We start from the raw sequence: 22,836 nt of genomic DNA on the forward strand, positions 1-22,836 counted from the left end.
CAACCTATTCATGTGGTCAACTTAAAAGGTTTCACTGTACTAACTTAATACTTAACTGTACTTATAGAGTCTCAACTCTTGTGCCCTACAATAGCACGTAGCTTGGTGTAGTTTATCAAAATTAAAAATAATCAATTTTTAATAGAAAAAAATAGCATAAATAGAAAATAATATTTTGGATCAAAAAGTTAATGATCAGCAAAGAACATATTCTTTAATTATCTTTGTCAAAAGTAAAGTATTTTGCATTGTTTGTTTATTTACTTTTTATTAAGTTTAAGAAGAAAAAATTTAATTGTGTATCCATAAATTTTATTGAAGAACCTAAACCAAACATTAGAATTAACCTAAGGTAAATAACACACTGATTACAATAAAAATTGACTACACCTGATTTAAAGTCTCAATGTCCATTGCAATAAAATGAAGCCAGGTGGAAAAATAACTGATATTTCTTACATAGCTCCGTTTTCTTGCACTGAAGAAGGAATTATTTTTAAGACTAATACAAGCAGTTTTCAAAGAAAATTCATGCCACATTCACATTGAATTTCCTCAAGTGTACAGTTAGGGAAAAGATGCATATTTAACATATACACTACATTGATCTTCAAATTACTAGTTAGTAACTGAAAAGCTCGACTTTTATGAATTGATTAAAAAACAGGAGGTAAAAAATAAATTAAAAGCAGAAAAGGAAAATAAACTGCTAACACAATGAAATGAATTTTAAATATGAATAAATGCTATGTAAGTGAGACACATGTCTAGGTTCATTCCATGAACTTAACTAAGTCATTCATGTAGTGTATGAGGCAAACTTAATGAATTTCTTCTGGTTTTAAGTAGAGAAATTTAAACTTCATGGTGTCATTGATGATAATTTTCATCGAGTTTTCATGAAAAATTATCCTCATTAAAATGTAATTTTTAATATTAGTCATTTTAGAGTGTCAAAAAAAAAAAAAAAAAGACATACAATTTAATGCCTGACATACAAAAACATCTTGAAGAAATATTGCATCACAAATAAGGGTAGAAATAATCCTAAGACCTTCAGAAAAAAGAGAAAAATATTAGTATAAGTTTATTGCAATGAAACAATGAAAGTTTAAATTTCCCCCAAACGTTACACAACTTTACTCATGCAGAACAGTTCTTTTCCTTTAATTTTTTACATGTCTGTATGGGAAAAATACTCCTCGAAATTGTAACAAAGTAAATAAATTAAAATAAACTTCACACAACGATGTAAAAAAGTTGTCAATGCTTGCACCAAAACTAAATTCACCGCAAAAGGTAATACTTTCAATGCAACTTTACATGAGTCGCATTCACTGATGAACACCGTTATTGGACGAAACACTTTCTCTGGAATTAGGAAGAGATTGAGCGCAATTGCTTGCTGCTGAGTTTGCACCCTCACTTAAAGTATCAAAGTCAATGGAGCAGCTGCTACTCTGCACTTGGCTATCCAACTGTTTTGCCAACATGCGTGAGGTTGCAGTGGAGTATGAAGGAGGAGGGGTGTATTTAGGAGGAGGGTCATCCAGACATCCAGTGGTGGACGAACCACTGCTTAGGTTGGATGAAGATGCCACAGAGTGTCTGCTACTTGGTGGCATGGGGAGGACGGGACAGCACAATAACTTGAGTCGCTGAAAAGAAAAGGAGTTGGTTAGATGAAAGAGAAAATCATTATAACAATATGAGAACATCAACACAATTAATACAAAAGCATCAAATATGAGGAAATAATTTGGAAAAGTGAGTGACCAGGGGGGTAGCCAAGTGGCCAAGTGATTAAAACTCGTGAACTCTACCTAGGCAACTCCAGATTGGTTCCTGGCATGGTAAGCATTAAACTCATTTCTGTACTAAGGAGTAATGCATAGCACTCATAAATTCTTAACTAAAAGGTAGAGAGTGGAGGAGAAAGGTGAGACAATTATTGGCACAGAATTCAGTTGAAGTAATGTAATAGTAGTCGTATGATACCCTTGCCATGTGTAGCAAAGCATTACCTTATTGTAAAATGGCAGCTGGTAACTCTGCCATGAAGAGTAGCAACTTTGATTGAAGGATGCCATGAACATCAGGATAGGTTGTCATAGTATTGTGAATCAATATTAGGGGCGGCTGTACAGTGTTCTGATGGCTCCTAATAATATCATACTAGCTGTGTGCAGCTGAAATGTAAAAGCAGAATTAAGACGTTCACATTGGCACCTCTATCTGGAATAGTCTCCCATTTGGCGAGATCAAACTGCAATCAAATAGAGCCAGGTTGTCTTCAGCGATAAATCCAAATTCAATTTGGGCAATGATGATAACCTTTTATGTGTATAGAGTCCCTATGATGAATGCTCAAATACTTCCTAAAAGAGCAAGAGCCCGTGAGCGCCAGACCTACATCATGGTATAAAGGTCCACAAAAATTCTGTGTAAGCACATTACATCAGGTAAGAAAGATTCGCTATTATTTCAGTTGAGTCATGCTGGCTTTGCCAGGAAACAAATAGCAAAGGTGCATCAAAAACTAAACATCATTCAATCATTCCATGTCATGTGACCTCGTTGTTTCCACCTGACTATCTCCGATTTGAATGAAATTTTACAGGGGTGCAGACATGCCTTTGAAATTAACCTATATGAATTTTCAGCTTCCAAGACCCAAATCCTGAGGATCTAGGATCAATAAAAAAAAGGGCTTCAAATGGCAGATCATGCTTTGTGAAATGAATTGCCATGTTTAGCACGGTTCCCGCATTGATGGCCATTTTGAAGCCTACTTTTTTTTTCTTTTTGAGGTATCCCAGATCCTATTGATTTGTATCTTGGAAGGGTTTTTTGCATAGGTTAGTTAAAAAGGCATGTCTGCACCTCTCTAAAACATACTCCAATTTGGATATGGTTGGATGAGGACCACCAGGTCACGTGACATGAAATTAATCTATGATGATTCGTTTTTGCAGCAATTTTACTCACCTTTGCTACCTGTTTTCTGCCACAGTCAGCGCAACTCAGCTTAAGAAATAGCAAACCTTTCTTACCTGCTGTGATGTCTTCATGCAGAAAATTTTCGGGCCTTTATGCTGTGACGTAGGTCTGGCACTCATGGGCTCTTGGATTATAATGCTTTTTAACATTACACTGTAATTACAGCTGGGGTGATGTCATGAGGTGCATTTGCATATCATACATGGCCACTTCTGATATTGATCCACAACTCCATGACAGCCTAGAGGTACATCTGTGACATCCTTTATAACATGAGTTGCTAAACATCCCAGGGCTCCCCAGGATCCAATTTTCAACAATACACGCTTGGCAGCACACATTTAAAAAAATTGCATTCACCAAATTAACACCTTTCTCTGGTCAGCTCTTATTCCCCAATTTGTCACAGACTGTGGATATCCAGATACACTTGGGACAGTAAGTTGGACAAGCCTTCCAGTTTAATTGAATGAGTAGCACTTTTCTGGTAACAGTGAAATAAAATGGCACAGAACATCATTCAAGACTTTTTGCTCAATATTTGCCTGTAGTGTCGTCTCCTGCATCCATACAAAAGGTGGCCAAAGAGGGTATTAAAAATTCTGTCTTATTTGTGATTATTCCATCAATAAATAATCATTTGTTTCGATTTTTCAATCAGTCATTCCATGTCAAGGGACCTAGAGGTCCCCTTTCAACCATCTCCGAATTGAATGATATTTTGTGCAGGTGTAGATATGCTTTTGAAACCAACCTATGCAAATTTTAGCTTCCGAGATCCAAATCCTGAGGATCTAGGATTTCAGGAAAAAAGTGATCCAAGATTGCAGATTAGCTTTTTGCGACAAATTGACATCTTTTTGCTAGAATTGCAGAAAATTCTATCACACGGAAGCCTGAAACTTTGGCAGCGTCAAGTATGTTTGGCTGTTAATACATTCAAGTGCATTCAATATACAGCCCGGTTATCACATCTTTAGACTGCAGTTTCATTTTTATTAGAACTCCTTAGTCAAGAATAGTGAAAAACCAAGCTAGAAGCAGATTTCATCTCATTGAAGTTGAGAATGCCAACAAACTGGTATATAAAGCCGTACCATGCTGCAGACATTTGCTGGCAAGATGAATTCACTTTATCTACCAGTTTGTTGGCACTCTCAGCTTCAATGAGATGACAGCTGCCTCCAGCAATATTTTCAGAAGTAAATAAAAAGGCAAATTTTAAGTTAATTAGAAAATAAAAAATGCGCTTACCTCACAAATAGACATCTCTCTTTTGTTTAGAAAAATTGAGAATGCTTGATATCCACAGACAGAGAAGATAACTATCGTTGGGAACACTTGAATGCATAAGTTTAAGTTCTTCGCCCACTGCTGCCAATACTGATAATTTTCCATTAGTCTTCCCATAGCAGAAGATGAATCAATTGTACTGGATCTCAAGAATGAAATGGTCATCAACTGTAAAATAATAGTAATAAAATGGTGACTGAATTTTAACTGAAGTAAAGACTTTCATGCAGTTTTTATAATTCTTTCCAAATATCAATTTTAAAAAAAGTTTAATGAGCAATTTAATTCAAGAACAGTTTTAGAACAGATCCTGGCTCAAAGTATTTTGAAGCTGTTTAAAATTAATTACATTGCAATCTTTTTTATCCAGACTAACTGTGGCTAAAAGTAATTGCGAGAATTGAAAATCCGAGTAATGAGGGTAATTAAGTCAACTTACTGATTATTATGATAAAAAATCATGCTTTGAAACAAATCTGTAAAGCATTGTTTTACAAGACATTAAAATATGTATAGATAAATTTAACATCATTTCTAAGGAAGAACTTGATAGATTAATCCACTGTCATCTGTTTCAAACATGTATGCATTTGAATGAAGTACACAGTCTCGCCATTTCGAGGAGGTGGCAACTGGCCTCTAACTGGCTTCTGAAAATTAATGTAATTACATTTTTGTTGGTGTGGTTTTGGTTATTTTTTGTACAATTTGCATTGATTATGAACTCTTTGAACCCTCTCCCCCCAGGAAAATTAGAAATGATGGACCTGGAAGTAAAGGTCATGCAAACACTTTATCATCAAGAGATCAAAACAAAAAGTGAATGTTTGGCCTACTATTATAGCATTCTTCATATCACCATTTACTATTATTATCTATGTGAACACAAAATTTTTGAACATAATAAAGAACATGGACTCTACTTCAAAGTAAAGTAATTTAATTTTAAGATTTCCAGAAACAGTATGTATATACAGTCGAACCTCCATATATCGAATTTCCACATATCAAAATTTTCTATGTATCGAAATCCCAGCAAATTTCTTTGTTCATTACATAGAAAAATTGTTTCTATATATCAAAAAACCCTCTATATATCGAATTTTTTTTCCAGATATTCGTAGATTTTTCTTCCACTTTAGACTATCGCATGAAAAATGAAGGTTAGAGGATAAAATTACGTTCACTAAAGGTTGCTACGGAAGTCAAAAGGAATCTGGGGTTGAAGGGTGTTAAGTTATTAGTTAAGTCGTTGTTTCGTTCTGAAGTTCTTAAATTCTCTCAAATTTATTTTAAAACTCAGTTGTAACCAGTAACACTAAAATCATTTTCAAGATATTCCTTTTGTCTGTTGATTATCATTCCTAGTCTTCTTAGCTTCAGTTAAAGTCATTCAAGTTAAGTAGATTGATTTTTTACTTTTCTATCGATCACATTGTTAAAACAAAAATCCCCTAATGTTGCGATCAAGTTGAATTGCCGAAGAATATGAAGATGTATTGTTGACGTAAAAATGCAATTTGTCAATTTTTTAATTTTCAAATTTCATTTAATCCGATGCTCGTATAAATTATAAATTGAGTTTCGTACACGAAAATTGGCTTTTATTTTAATGTTTTAGGATACTTTTATGATAAAATAAGATTGTTTCCATGTATCGAAATTTCTATATATCGAATTTTTTTCCGGCAATTTGCTACTTCGATATATGGAGGTCCGACTGTATAATATTTTGACTCGGTAACAGATGTATCCTATGAGATATGTCCATTATTGAGCAAAAAAAATTACAGCCGAACCCGCTTAATGGAATAGCCATTTTGCCATGAAAAATATTTTAATAAGCGGGATATTCCATTAACCGCGATCAAAATAACACATTTCATTGGTTTGGTACATTGTAAAGTGGGATATTCTTTTAACCGATATTCTAATAAACGGGCTCGACTGTATATAAATATTGTTTCCAGAATTCTTCAAAAGTTAACTACATTACATAGAAGTAGAGTCCATGTTTCTCTTCATGTTTATGCAATGAAATAAAGATCTAAAATATTAGGAGTCTTTATAGTGTGGTTTTTTAATACATTTGTAAATGGGGAACTGCCATTGTAAACATACTTGTATTTGATTAAATGTAATTATATTATTTTTTTCCTTTAATTCAGGAACAAAGATCTTTTAAGATGTATGACCAATGCGAACAAACTTACAAGGAAAGACACAGGCAAGACTATATTCCAGATGAAAGTAAGGAATGGCAAAATTTTTGATCGACGCATCGGGTCTCGACTTATGATGGTGACTAGTTGATCAGTGCCATATGGTCGACCTGAAATCAATTAATATTTGAGAATTATTGAAAGCTCAGAAAATTAATAAAAACATGAAAAATTAAAAATGAGTGAGAAATAATCATTCAAAAAATGTCTCATGAACATAGCTGCTATTGTTTGTTTTGTTGCACTGCGAATACCCCCCTTTTTTTTTGCCTAGAACCAATAAAACATTTTAACACATGTTTTACATATTTTTTAAATTATATAACAGCACACACGAAAATTAGCCTGCAGGAAAGACCCCCTCCAGAAATGGTCCCCCATACTGTAAGAGGAATTTTTAATTTCATTAAAACTTACTCAATTTTATTCAAAATATTTTACTTTATTTAATTATTTGAACATCAAATACCTAAAATCTACATTTTAGGTATTTGAAAGAAGTTCTATTGGTAATGAAGTTCTAAGTCTCTAGGTAATGAAGTTCTATTTCTTCAAGCATTAAATATCACTTGTGTAAAAAAAAGTTCAAATTTCTTGTGGTGAAAATAGGGAAAATTTTGAACAGGTAAACAAAAGTAATGGCTCTCACAATTGCTAATTTTAAGTACTTTTATAGAATATTAATAATTAAACCAAAATGTTGAAACAAAACCAAAAATATTTGTAATACATTAAGAACCGACAGCATGTTCCCTACTTGATTTATAGTCAAGCAAATTTGAGTTTTAGTTGATTTTTTCCACTGGAGAAAAATTGATACAATAAGCCTTCTCTGAATATTTATTGTGACTTGAAGAAGTTCATTAATTTTTCAATTACTCTGCAGTTTACAAAGGAACACACATCAGTAAAACTTAGTTAATACATCCTTTATATTTTTATGTCATTTTTATAAAGTCCTGATTCATTCCTGTTCATTTTAATGCAAAAATGAATTGTTTAAATGTCATAAAATATTGTTTATATATCTTTTTTCCCTCCCTGAAATTCAAAAAACTTTTTTACCTATTTTCAGGGCTGTTGAGGGTCAAAAAGGGCCCATGGTCAGTTTGATCACTCCCAAAATACTAGTAAAATTTCTGCTACTCTGATTTTTAGTCGAGCTCCTAGTTTCCGACTAGGCTGCCATGGCCTCTCCTGGGCCCTGCCTAGCTTTCTTAGCAACAATTGAGGAAGGAATTATCTCAGACAGATATGGAAGGTCAAATAAAGGGGAGCTTATTTCGTTTGTTAAAGCACTAGTGAAATTTCTTTCATGAACTTGATTCAATTCATGATCATTTTTCAAAGGCATTCAGCTTGTCAAACGACTATACAACAATTAATAATTATCTGTCTGTGCTGTTACATGCATTAGAGATACAATTACATTAAAAAATGGAGATATGCTTGGCATAAGTATTTACAATGAACAATAAAGGTATGATTTGTTTAACATAAAAGTTTTACCTAAAAATTCAGTTAATTTCTTTAGTTATATAAAACTATTAAGACATCAATTTATATTAGTTACATAAAACCTTTATTAAGACCTTAAAACTATTAATTTGCAAAAAAATACATAAGTAGGGTGACAATCAAAGTGACTTGTCAATGTTTCAACAGTAGGTCATTTTCATTTATGTGTCGTTTCATGCCAGTCCCTTGAAACCAAAAGACATAAAAATGATGAAAATTATTAGATTTTAGTTTTTGTTTTTCATGTTAATTTTTAACATTTTCATAACGAGTAGTAATTAAAATAAAACTCAATCATCCAACAGGTATCCAATAAAAATATTAATTTCTAAATCAAAAATCCATTGAAAATGAGTTAACATCACTATTGATAAGAGTAAAAATGCCATTGAAATATTGGAATGAATTAGGAAAATAATCAAATTACAAAATAATAGAATAAAACTTACCACGAATAAATAAAATTACAAACAACATCGTGAAATACATCAAAGCAATCCACCAGAGAGAACTAACTGAAAAGTCTATGTAGTAAATAATGTACAAGCCAATCTGAAAGAAAATTGATACATTACCATAAACATATTCAAATTATATCAAACATACAGCACAAAAAAGAGAAAAAATAAAATTTTATATCATTATCAAACATAGCATAAAACATAATACGAACAATGCAAAATAATCATTGTCCAAAATAAAATTCAACACAAAAGCATTTTTATTTTAATTTATATTTTTGATGTCTGTGCGAAATTAACTTATAGCCGTACTACTTATTTGGAAGAAAAGTTAAAATATTTAAACTATTTTCGTTAGGAATGCAAAAATGCAACTTTTTAAAAAGCGTATGTGAGGGACATTGAATAGGTTTTAAAGGATTTTTAGTTTTAACTATGGCTTATGGAAGATCAACGAAGCAAAGTAAGGATAGTAGAGAAAAAGGAAATCTGCAATACTGGTTAGTATATAGTTACATGCATATTGCATAACATACATCAAACTCTAAATTAAAAGTAAAAAATAAATTACACATAAAACTTTAAAAACAATTCATACATTTTTGAAATCCTTTTGAATCCTCAACAAAGTAAAATGCAATATTCTAAGCTTTAATTAGATGAATAAGAAATAAAGTAAGAGAGATAAAACTAACTTAAAACGTTGAATAAATCTATTTTTGCTTTAGACCAACAATTTAATAGTAAGTAGGAAGAAGTAAATAAAAATCAAAAACTTATTTTTTGTTATCTTGCTTATGAAAGATTTTTAATAATTTACACCAACATTTACCTTTGGACCAGCAACTTAATAACAATTAGGAACAAGTCAATAAAAATCAAAACTTTTTATTACTTTGCTTTTAAAAGATTTCGAATAACTTCGAGATAATACAAATGTAAAAAAAAAGCTTGAATTTTTAAAAAATGCACACTTTGCAAATAAAATCTACAAAACTTAAACTTACACTGGATGTGATTGGAAGACCAAGCAGAAATGCCAAATTGCATGAAATAAAAGTCAACGTAGTATGCCAAGCTTTGAGTACTTTGTAGTTGATGTCTATGATTGATTCAACTACAGAATACCACAAAACAACCTAGAACCGAAAAGAAGTTGTTAACAGTGAAATGTAATAAATGAGAAAGGTAAGAACTCATATTTAAAATAAATGCAACATTTTTATAAACATTTTGTCAATAAAATGTTGTTTCAGAACAAATGTGAATATCAATCTACTCATCTAGACAGGAAATCAGAAATATTGTAAGTTTTTAGCATTTTATGTTTTAAATTCATCTTTCTGGTCTAAAAAAAGAAAAGAATTGAAAATTAATTTATAACCATAATAAAGCTGCAAGGAAAATATTTTATTTCACTCTCTGCTTGATTCTTCATTTCACTTTTTACGCGAGTGCGTGATGCAAAGGAGGGTAATGTGTTCACTCTTGTTCCTATGTGGCGTTCTAGAGGCTAAACGCCTGGGTCAATTTTGATAATTCTTACATCAATCGATTTGTCTTAACCTTGGGAGTGTAATCACATGACAGTAATCAAATTTCACCATATCAACAATCAGAAGCCATTTTGTCTTTCGGGATCGTGTTGCATGCTACCTGCGTGCAACGCAGCAAGCGACAAATGCAGGTAGCGTTTGAACTGCCTGAATTTTTTGTTTACTAAATCTATGAATTTGATTCTAATCTTTAACATGTTGTATTTGTTTTTGCCTTGATTCGTTTCACGACGTGTACTTTCTTGATGGCCAATTTTAGTTTTGCGAGAAAGATTTGTGTGAGTGACGATGTTTCCAATTTCGCATCATGATGAGTTATACAGGCTATTTATATAGCTGTGATGTGGTTGACTTAAGGTTGAGCATTTTTGCTAAAGATCAAGCACATGTAGCTTTAAGCCGAGTTAAAATGATCAGTGGTTTAGACCACTGCAAGTTACTTAATAAACCTCACGATATAAACTCTCTCAATGAAATGACAAGATTTCGAAATTTACCCTCTTATAATCATAATAACTAAGTCAATGAAAATTAACTAAAAAGTGTAAAATAAAAAATTATTAAATAAAAATAAAAAACCCGACTGCGTAAAAACCAAGAAAAAAAACTAAAACGAAAAAAATTAAAGCCAAGTAGTTTAGAATGTAGTAGTTTAGAACAAATCATAAATTCAAAAGAAAAATAGTAGGATCAACAGTCGGGGCCCATTCCTTTTTAACCAATCAAAGAACCCCGTAAAATTTGAATTTGCCGCAACTGTTGATCCTTCTATTTTGCTTTTGAATTTATGATTTGTCTTATGGGTATATCGGTTATAAAACTATTTCAATGGTGTAGATATTCAGTAGTACTTGATAACACTCTTAACTACTTGGCTTTATTTATTTTCTTTTTAGTTTTTTTTTTTTTTTTTTTTTGGTTTTTATGCAGTCGGGTTTTTTGTTTTTATTTAATAATTTATTTAAAAGGTTTTCCAACTTTTTCAAAAGTCATCAAGGGTCAAGAAAAAGTGGCATATTTAACCTTTTGGGGATGAACAAGGAAAGTACTTTTGCATATGTATAAAAGATAACAACAAAAAGCTCTTCAAATGCTTTAAACTGAAATTTTTAATACAACATCAAATCAAAAAGAATTCTGACATTCAGCAAAAGTTAGAATACACATATGAGGTGGTAGTCCATGATGTTAAAAATCTTTGGTAATGAAAAATGTAATAAATAATGGCACTTTTGCTCTACAGCAGTTGGTACAAATGATCGACTCACTCTCAAAATGTCAGGTTAAGCAAACAGATCTTTATGGTCATAAATTAATAACTTTATCCCAGCTATTGAAATGAAAGTAACATTTATCAATAGCTATTTACTTCACTTGATCCAAATGGAGTGTGAGACAGTTTTAAAAATGTGACATCGATCATTAGCTATTTATTTCAATTGATACTAATAGAATGTCAGACAGTTATGAAAATACCCACCTGTCTATGATGGGCTACTAAGCTGTCTACTTTATAGCAGTTTAACTTCTATATCACAACAAATCTCATGACCCAATGATGTGATTTCCTGAATAATTTTTAAGTACATTTTTTGTGATGTGCAGCAATTATAATTCGAAAGGCTAATAGTCTTGTGTGCAGCATTCTTAAATGCACTAGATTTCATTTATTGCTAGTGTGTTAATTTCTTTTTTTTTGTTCCGATTTCCTCTTTAAAATGCTCAGACTGTCTAAAGCTTCGACTGAACCATAACAAAAACAGTAAAATGAACAGATAACAAATTTATTTGAAGTACCCTGAAACTTCTGCAGTAATTAAGTTTAAAAAACGGCCGACTGATCCTATTTTTAAAATATGTTCTCTAACTGTAATATAATAGTCCAACCCCTGAAAGTAAGAAAATGTCCTTTAATGACTATGGAAATGGACAATATTTCCCCCAAAAGAAATTTCTGATTATGCCGCTGGTTAAAACTGACATTTTCCCATGATATTCTCATCTTAACACAATTCAGCAGACATTTTATAAAAACATCTGACATTTAAAATTAAAATAACTAGGAGTTGTGAAATTGTAACTTTCTTACCTGCTGCCCAAATCCAAACAGAATCATTGATGTGTAAAAACAAATGGCCCAAAATGATGATATATTTCGCACACCTTCAACTGCTAAAGCAGCAGGAAACACCTCTGTTGCCAGACGTAGAACCTGATAGCCACTGTGAAAGGAAAGGTTCTCGTTTGGAATGATGCTCACACCCAAGATCAAGCTGGATACTGAAATATTTTTATAAGGCCAAGCACCAGGTTTCAAGACTTTGACAAATGATTCTTCTTCTGCAAAGAAAAAGAAATGGCTAATGGCTACGCAATAGAAAAGATCAAACTCTGCATTAACTTGTAACAGGGGAGGTGAAAAGGTAGGACATAACAGGGGATGTGAGTCCTCAGAAACCGCGCTGTGCTTTCATTTTTTTTTTTTTTTTTCAAATTGTGATTGAGATACATTCCTGTTTTTCTCTTAGACGTTCTTTGAACTTTTATTGGCATGGAAAAAAATATTCTTGAATTTTAATTGAAATGTACTTTTTCTGAGGACATTTTACAGGAGCCCTGAGATTTTTCGAGAAAAATCATATACTGCAATAAATAATTTACTACTTGAAATAAAAACTAACTTGTTATTTATTAATGAATTTATTTTCATTATTTTACAGAAAACTTATATGCGAAAAATTGATTGTATCACATAAAGGGAAAATTTTGGCAGCAGTTAAACTATTGGAAGAATATTCGAGGAATGATTCAGCCCTCATTGTCCCTCCGTCATTGTAACTTTTGCGAACATTTCAAACACTCTCAACCTAATGTAGAAACACAGATCAGATAAATGAATCTATTTCTGTGGTCCTTACCTGAGAGCAGCCATGCATACTACTTCTGAAAATTTGTAACTTTGAAGGAAAGATGAGGTGTCCACAACTTCTGTGGGAAAAAGTTGAAGGGCATTAACTGCCAAATTAATAGTAATCCCAGAATTGTGATGTGGGGATTTTTGGAATTTTTTTTTTCTGAGACTCATTTGGAAAATGAATTGCATCTAGAGAACATGAGCAGGAAATTTTTTTTCATTAAAACAGAACGGTTTTTGAGATATACAGATTCGAGGTAAACAAGTTTGACTGTATTTGTTAGTTTGTAATGATTTATAATAATATAAGAATTCATAAGATTTATAAGAATTCATTTAAAATTTTACTAAGCATAGATTTCATAAAGAGATATAAAATTCTTACCATATGTTGTGAATGATAAAGAAAGATTTCTTTTATGAAATACATTAACAGCACAAGCAAAAAGAAAAGCTGCAGTTATCAAGACAACAACTGAAGTTATCGCAACTGCAATTAGGTTTCTAAAATGAAAAAGTATAAATTAGGAGACCAATATACTAAATTTCAACATTAATAGTAGTTTGCTACATAACTGGCATTACAATTTACTGCTTAGTTAAATGTTATCATCATATTTAATATGTAATTTTAAAATTATCTAGAATAAATAAATGAGAGAATATGGGCAGAAGTAAGAAAAGCATTTAACAACAACAAACATTGAAGGTGTAACAAAAGATATTGCATAAAACATTCCAAAATTAGAATGATTAATTATTACTGACATAGATTTGTAGCTAGAACGCTTTTATGATGCAAAACTTATTTATGTTCAAAGACATACTGCATAGCTAATTTTGAAATTTATGTATAATTATTTTATCAAGTATGTTTGGATCGTATACTCATATTAAGCACATTTCAATTTTAAAGAAGAACTTTAGAATTGAGTATGCCAAACATGGAACCAGGGATTGCAATACTGAACCAAAAATTCAATACTGGTATTCGGTATTTTTAAAATGTGATATTGGAATACCGGTATTAATGCCGGTATTTGAAATTTCCCGGGAAATCCTTGAAAACATTGTTTCAGTGCCACATTTCATTATTTTGTACAAAAATTGTATTATGTAATGTATAATTGTATTTATGTAAACGTATTGTGAACGAATATGAAATGAAGGAACACATGTCACATTAAAAAAATCAATTAGAGTAAAAAACCTAATGTATCTATTGAGTTGTCTCAGAGCCTGGAGCACATTTTAGTGCTCAACTTTTCTACAGTTGAAAACACTCTTTCTGAATTCAGACGATGTTTTTCCGACATTAACAGCATTTTCTCTTGAGCTGGAAAGGTTTGTGTTTGCTTTTTATTAGCCCTTTCGTTTGAAATTTAGGATAAATTTGACTAAATTTAATCTTGTTAGTTTCTCTTATTCCTTTTCGCTTTCTTTTTTAAATTCTTTACAATCAGATTTGTGTAAATATCTAAAAATGTATTTCAGTTGTTTATGCTTTACCACTATGCAAATTTTCAAGGCACAATATGTATTTTCTAAATATTATCTTGCCAAGTATAAAGCCCAATAGGGAGACAGGACAACAAACCAATACTGGGGATAACAAATAACCATGTGTTATGCTAACAAGAAAAATTTTTGGTCAAAATTTAGTACAGCTGAGACAATTAAAAATTAAATCATAAAGTATTACAGAAATTAATGGTTGGAATAAATTGTTCATAGGGCAAACGCATTCAAAATTATACACGAAATTAACTTTCATAAATGGGAAAGTGAGTGATCGGGGAAATGGAAAACATAAAAACATGGTGCACAAAAGTACAAGAAAATGTAATTCATCTCACCATCTAGTAATGAAAATATCATTTTACAATCTTTCAGCTTCTTTTGTTTAATAACAGTCTATTAGTTCATGCTTTTGAAGCCAAATTTTTACATCAATCGATTAAATTTAGTTCTGTATCATGGCAAAAGAACTGTACATTTAAAACATAAGAAGGCATTTAATAAGTTAATTTGAAAATCCTTTAACTGAAACTATTTATTATTTTCAGCTAATACCGAAAATACTAGTATTTTACCTCAGCAAATACCGGTATTACAAAATCACAAAATTGCTTGAAATACCAGTATTCAGTATACCAGTTAACCGGCATTGCAATCACTAATGGAAACTCAAATAAATCAGATACATTAATCATAAGAAAAATGATAACTAAAATAAACGCTAAAATATGAATTACAGTAACCCCTCTGTGTATCACTCTCGTTGGGGGACAACAAATAAGCGCAATACAGTATAACTCCGATTTAACAATACCTGATTTAATGATTTCTTCAATTTAATGGTACATTTTGCTGCCGCAGATTTCACTATTAACTATCTATGCTACTTGATTTAACAATATCCTTAATTTAATGCGAAGTTCTTTCAGTCCCTTAACAATTGTCAAATCAAGGTTGCATTGTATATCCAAAAACAACGGAAATATACTGGAAGTCATAAAAATTAACAATTCAACTATTGTACAAGTTGAAGACCTGCACCTACAAAAAGATATTAAGATAATTTTCTTAACGAGAACAAAAGAAAATTGGCTTGCTAATTGTTGTTTTAAAATTAAAGAAAAAAAATTTTCATGTTTTATGGTGGGAAACAAATCGAAAGTTTTAGCTTGAATTGCAAAGAATTTGATGTATGGAAAACATATTAGTTTTGTTCATCGATTTAGAAAAGAAAAAAAAAACTTTGTATGGGATACATTACATTCAATTTTCTGTGATGTAAAATGTTAAGCAACATTTTTTTTTAGTGTAATTTTTCGGGAGACAACGGAAAAGCACAATATATCTGAATGAGAGATATAACAAGGTGTGATATAATGAGAGGTTACTGTATTTAATAAAAATCATCCTATTGATATCGTAAGAGACGATTCGAAAGTCTATCAAGATGTGGTGATCTGCTGCCAAGCATTCAATTCTGATCTCATAACATCTACAATATACCACTTTTATTCTATCCTATTTTGTGCTCATCAAATAATAATTAAAGCGAAAAAAGACTAGAGTTAACAAACAATGAAGAATTAAACTTACTTTGTAATGTTAGTGGAAGTCTTGTTATGACTACAAATATGCAAAGCAACACTAGCGAGTAAACCCCAAGTAATAAATGCTTCTCGGGCAGCGAGGCCCCATGCCTACAAGGGAATATGACAATAAAAACTTGCAAAGCAAAATTCTTTGTACTTGATGAAAAGTTTAAAAGAAAAGTTTTAACATATGTTTAAATAAAGAATAGAATATCAAAAACATTTAAGGCAGTGAGAAGCAAAGGATTGTAAGTGAACTTTTCATGGTTTTGAATAAAATGCGTTTGAAGTTCATATTCTAGGTACGCTTTCATTAAATTTTTTTTCTCTAAATCATGCTGTACAGCAGCACCCAGCAGAGTTACTAGTGCTATCTCTTGCCTTAAAGCAGAGGAGAGGTTATCATTTGTACTGGTTATTTCCAAAGTTTTAATTTTGGCACTTACATCCCTTGACTTCTCACTGCCTCATTTAATTGCAGGCTTAAACAGTAGTACAAAAGCAAAAAAAAAAGTGTTCATTAGTTTGGTAGCCAAAACATTACAATGTTGTACATTATAATATACTAGAGGACCCGATAGACGTCGGTCTGTTCAAACTTTGTAAATTGAAATGTTGAAAAATTTCAATAAACTATCAAGTATTTGAACCAAGTATTTGTTGAAAAAAATAAGTAAATAGAAAATGTTTTAAGCTGCTTACTGTCAGAATACGTATATTTATTACAACTTGATTTATCTAGTGCCCACTGTGCTGTTGTTTTATCAACTATTTTTTCTCGCGTACTTGAAAGATCTTCATAGATTGTATGGTTTGTTCCTTCAGACATACTCAAAGGATAAAAATCATCCTCTGAAATTAAGTATAAAAAACTAACTACCCATCAAGAAAAAACGGGAAATCCTGCTGCAACGTCCCCCATATGAAAAAGAATAAAACAATCAAAAGGATATCGTTTTAAAAAATGATAAATGTAAAAACAGTTCCCTGAATAGGCGAAAATCACCCCTCCCCTAAATTGCCTAATTTGTTTTTCCACCAAAGATAAATTCTTCCACTGCACTGATCTTGTGTGTACCCTGTTGTAATTTATTTGGACGAAAATAATATTTGTTTTGTCTTCAAATTTCACCATCTTTTCTTTTGATAATGTACTGATTAGTTTGATAATCCTTAAAGTATTCTTGCCATTGGTGCCAAAACCCAGATGGATTTGAACCGATAAACAAATAAGATAAATAAATACCTTTGTGCTGAACAGTAAAGTAAGACAAAACAGCGTAAGTAGAAGTACAAATTTGTGCTTCTACTTACGTTGTTTTGTCTTACTTTACGATAAACAAATGTTATGTACGGTACTTTCCGATCATTTGGTTAGGAAAAATTAAAGCACCGATCCAGTCACATGGTTTAACTACGACCAAAAATACGCGTTTTGCGTGAACCTAGTGAAAGAAACCCGATTTCTTCCAGTACTTTACTTTAAAATATATCACTTCACCTAAAATTGTTGCTTTCAATGAATGAAGGCTTCTCTCTCTCTCTCATTATCACAGTAGGAAATTTCATTACAAAAAGCAGACCTGGCTTTCTTATTGTCCTTTGGCAACGGGTTAAATATTTATTTCAATTCTCGCTCAACAATAGGTTAAAATAAATATTAATCATTTGGGAGATATAACCATCCATTGTTTAAATCAATTAATTAATCGACAAAAACGTTTCCGATTCGATCCATCGCGCTTCGAAACCATGCTTGCCACAACTTAATTACACACAAAAAATTTGATCAAAATCGGTCCAGCCTTTTAAAAGCCTTATGGTGACAAACGTCCGCACAGAAGATATTTATATATTAAGATACTCACTGAGGTGTTGCACACACAAGTTACCACTAATAACATTTCAGCATAAAATGTGAGACTGCAACAAAATTGAAAACCTTACTAATAATTTTTTGCTAAATTTTACTACTTTACAAATAAGATACATAATAATAAAGCAGGGATTTTAATTACTTTTTTGGTACTTCATAAACATTATACCTTAATTGAAAGCAATTTTTGGATAATTAAAGGCAATAAAACAATTCAGTAAAAAATATTTTTTGAAAACTTTTAAAAATGCATAAACCAAATATTAAAGGGCATGCAGAAGTCCATTTTGTGTGAAAAAGGTGAAGTGCGACAAAAAAAAAAAAAAAAAAAAAAAAGAAGGGAGGAATAGAAATACTTTATAATAGTTGAAAATCCAATATTTTAAACTACATAAAAATTTATGATAATATTACAAATTTCTTGAGTTAAAAACTTAAATACCATAAAAAAATAAGCTAAAAAAAAAAATTAAAATTTCTACTGGACAATGCCTTCCTTGAGACAAACTAACTACAGATGCGTTACTTTAAACTAAAATATTTTATCAACTTACATTAAACATATAAAAACAATAGAGATATCCTGAACATGAAAACCTCAATGAGAATATTAATTTGAAACAGAAATTAACACAAATGACTAAATAAAGCAAGACTAATATGTGAATGACAGGTACAAGCGAAGCAAGCAGGAGCGGAATGCCCTTGTATTAGCATTAGCTACTGTACTCAGTATTGAACAAAGTATAAAAGTTTACCTTTTTAAAATTTATCTAGATAGTCAAACCTCGTTAATTCGAAAATGCTAAAATCAGTCATTGCTAAGGTGAACTACATTTGTGATCCCCGTCCTTTTGTGTTTAGACAAATCCTATCTAGCGTTTTTCAAACATGTCGAACTAGTTAAGAAAAATTAATTTTAAAGGTCCCTCTGAGTTCATTTTAAGGAAGTTTTACTGTAGTATTTTTGAATGCAAACTATTTTTAAACAAATTGTTAAGATAAACTAATTTTAAAGGTCCCTCTGAGTTCATTTTAAGGAAGTTTTACTGTAGTATTTTTGAATGCAAGCTTTTCAATTTTATGTACATTTGATTGATTTTCTGTCAACTATTGTAAACAAATCTACAACATGTTTATTTAGTTTCTGTCGTAAAAAATTTGCTCAAAGCACTGAAAGCTCCATTAGAAATTTTTTTCTGCCAGATAGAGGCCAAGATAAATTTAGAAAAGGAAAATTCCTTAAAAATTGTGAATAGGCTTTTGCTGCTCTCCAATTTCAGAATAAATTCCACATAATCTCCCATAGAAAAAGCTTTTTGCTTGTCAAATTTAGCTGTGATCAGTGTGAAGTTCATAATATTATCAGAGGAACAATAGGAGAGGAACTTGCTTTGAACTGGGACATTCTGAAGAAAAAGGCCGACTATTGGTGGTAAGTTTGTGTCTGCCTTTGGAAAAATTAGTAAGGAACATAGCTAGGACAAGTACTATGAAATGTTAGAAATTTTAGAAAATTGTGGATTGAAAATAGCCAATTTTCTTAGCATTTGGTGATGGTTACACGCATTTGAAAATACATTAATGACATTAGGCTTCAGTTGGGACTGTTTAAAAGGTTCGCTACAACCGGGAGATCGTTACAACCCAGATCTGCTATAGTTCGGCTCGACTGCAAATGTTTTACGTTAAAGAGTTTTTCTTTCTTGAAATACGAGAACCAGAGTCAGACAAAAATATAAAGTATCTGCGCACGCAACTCAAAAGTATCTGCAAGCTAATCATTGTCTATCACGTAAATTAAAAAAAAAAAATGAAGGGGGGGGGGATTGTCGGAATTTTAAAAAAAAAGGAAAAAAGAAAAACATTTAAAATCATAAGTATATAAGTATAATCACAAGTATCTTGCGTATATACTATCTATTTATAACTTACAAATTAATTAAATAATATCAGTTTAAAACAAAATTAAAAGTAAGCAGTAAGACTTTGAACGATTATCGCCTGATGTGCGCATGCCCGCAGCGAATGTATCCGCACAGTAGCGAATACATTCACCGAACGCGTAGGTGTATAATTATCTTGTAATAACTTTTACAATCTAAATAAGAAATATCAATATCAATTTAAAATGAATTAGAAGTAAAGATATTATCTTTACATTCCTATTCGTTTGAAATTGATCTTCAATTGATCTATATCTTTTATTTAAGAACTTTTACGATTATCGGACGACGTGCAACTCCGTGGCGTACGTATCCGCACGTCAGGCGGATGTATCCGCGCACGGCGTGCGCGCCTGCGTCTACATTATCTAGCTCTGACGAGAACTGTTTATTAAAACTGTGTGTTTTTAAAAGTTGTTCATATTTGTTCCAGGCATGTTCACACGTGTTCCTCTTTAGGGGCACATCATGATCATTTAAAAGTTTGTTTTTTCTTTTAAATAACATAAAAAATAGAAATTTAGAAATATTTTATTTAAAAACTCCAAAAAATGACATAAAACAAAAAAGTCTATTTGAATAATTAACCCTTACAGGCGCGGGTCATTAAAATTTTAGAAATATAATAAAAAAAACACAATGGATGGAATAAATATGTTATCTGGACATAGATTTCACAGTCAAAATTTTTTTAAATTCACTCCCTCCAGTTGGGGGTGGTGTCCCCGTTTGTGACCACCGCCCGCCTAGAGCAGAAATTGTTTTCTGAAGTGGTTATGTTTACCTCGTATGACAATTGGAGTAATTTCAAATATTTTAAGCTCTTAAGCATTTTTACTAATTATTTCAATAATTTATGCCATTAAGAATATTTAGAACAGAAAATCCAATATTTTTACTATAAAAATTCCAAGATAAAAATGAAGTAAAATTCAAGAAAGTTCATATAGATTATATAAAATTTTCTAAATAAGCAACTTAAAATGTTAAAAATATTTTTGGCACATTGTTCTTGCTTTATGTGCATTCTTTTTGTGCTATAAAATATTAAATGAAAAAATACTACTGTATAATACCATTTACAGAAAAAATAATATCAAAGCTGAGAATAAAAAAAGTATACAACTGGCTGGTAGGAAAAGCAGATCTCAAATGTGTGCAGTCATGGGCCGTCAAATTAAACTGTTCTGGGTCAAGAACCCAAAATAAATAAATAAAAGCCCGTTGAAAACTATTCTTTTGGGTCCCCCTTCTCTGAAATGTATCAGATTACATCTTTCACCCACAACAGTGAGATCAATGCTCTAGAAGGGCGGTGTCCACATTTGGGGACACCTGGAAAGAAACTTTGTTTATGCATTCAAAAATGAACTCGAATCTTTTGCAAAATTATGATTGATTACCTCAGGATTCCTGAGGGAAAATGGTTGAATAATTTAGTTTATGGTGTAAATTTTAAAATCTTGAAAAAAAAATTGTATTTGAGCTTGAAAATCGAGGTTTTTTTAAACAAGAAATTAAGCCAACAAAAAAGAGTCATATTTAATAGTGCTGCCATCTGTGTGCATTAAAGAGAAATAAAAGCAACTAATGCAGCGATTTTTGGAGTTTTAAAGAAAAAACTTTTTTTTAAAGAAATTTTTAAAATTGGTGTCCTTTTTTATGACCACCGCGCCGGAAAGGGTTAAGACATTTTTGCTCTGAAAAACTGATAATGTTTACATTTTAAATGAAGAAATTTAATTACTCTGTTTTTTATGGTAACATAATGCAAGTAGATATTTCCCTATTAGTTTACGTATTCAAAGGAAAAATATTCCTCGCTTCCGCACTGGTGCCAAAAATGTAACAGCAATGAATTAAGATTGCGAATTCCCATATGGCCAAAATCTTGCTTTTGTAAATAGCAGGATTTTGCAGAAGCAATTTTACATGAGCGATTATACGTTAGATCCAAGAATTCATAAGATTGATATAGAAAAAACTTTTGTATTGGCCACATCATGCTAGTTTTCTTATGGAGTATCCGCTGAAAACCAGGAGGAATCATCATCATCATTACTGGCTGGACAATCCAAATAAGTTTCTTCCAGTTGGATCTATGTTTTGCGTGACTTCTCCAATTTGAGGGTTTGATAGTTTCGAATTCTCCTTCAAGTGAATCCAGTCATTCAATTTTTGGTCTCCCTCTCAGACGTTTGACAGTTCCTACTGTCAGCCCCACGTAATTGGGTAACCGATAAACAAATACGTTGCTTATATGAATAAAACTTCCCAGAACAGGATATTGCCCCATAGACACGATGTTAAAAATCCCCGCTTGGTCGAATAATTTCCCCCGATAATCATATAATATTTATCAGCTTTCGCAAATATTTTTGTTAAAACGTTTTTGAACAAATTAGAAATAAGTTAAGTACAATTGTTGACTTAAAAATAGAAAACAATATTTTTTGTCTTCAACAGACTTGAAAAAAACTTCTATTTTTCATCAAATATTTCCTCAATTCTATCTAATTGTCTAATCTTTTCTCATTGCCATTACAAAAAACAAACAGTACAGTTGATAATTAAATAAAATAACACAAAGAAATATACACATTTCAGACGATATCAAATTGAAAAATATTTAAATGTAAAACATGGCAGATGAGAAGGGAGAAAAGGACTTGGAAAAGTGTTCCCAAAAGACCTTGGAGCAAGCAATACACTATTATAGATTTTTTTTTTCAAAAAATATAGTACTGAAATAAGGTGCCAAGACAAACATTTCATAACTCAAGTTGAAAGTTACTTTTTTATATAATTATCATACGTACTGTAATCTTTAATAATAATAAAGCTGAAAGTCTCTCCATCTTTATCTCTCTGTGTCAGACAGGGTCGGATTTAGGGGAGGGCAGGCGGGGCTACTGCCCCAGGGCCTCCACAACAAAGGGGCCC

General features: G+C 31.5%; 1 protein-coding gene across 1 annotated transcript in view; it reads right to left on the reverse strand.

Annotated features, from left to right (window-relative positions):
- Positions 1-395: 395 nt before the first annotated feature.
- Positions 396-22,836, reverse strand: part of LOC129233653 (sodium-dependent transporter bedraggled-like) — a gene marked incomplete at its 5' end in the record, with an annotated part of 44,900 nt that continues 22,459 nt past the window's right edge. Inside the window, 8 exons of the mRNA XM_054867626.1 lie at positions 396-1,658; positions 4,255-4,461; positions 6,507-6,625; positions 8,483-8,585; positions 9,502-9,633; positions 12,140-12,390; positions 13,350-13,468; positions 16,076-16,179. Of these exons, the coding sequence (XP_054723601.1) occupies positions 1,335-1,658; positions 4,255-4,461; positions 6,507-6,625; positions 8,483-8,585; positions 9,502-9,633; positions 12,140-12,390; positions 13,350-13,468; positions 16,076-16,179 (1,359 nt within the window). The remainder of the gene's footprint in view (positions 1,659-4,254; positions 4,462-6,506; positions 6,626-8,482; positions 8,586-9,501; positions 9,634-12,139; positions 12,391-13,349; positions 13,469-16,075; positions 16,180-22,836) is intronic.

This window comes from Uloborus diversus, unplaced genomic scaffold (assembly GCF_026930045.1).
Source record: "Uloborus diversus isolate 005 unplaced genomic scaffold, Udiv.v.3.1 scaffold_583, whole genome shotgun sequence".
In the NCBI taxonomy this organism is placed as follows: domain Eukaryota; kingdom Metazoa; phylum Arthropoda; class Arachnida; order Araneae; family Uloboridae; genus Uloborus; species Uloborus diversus.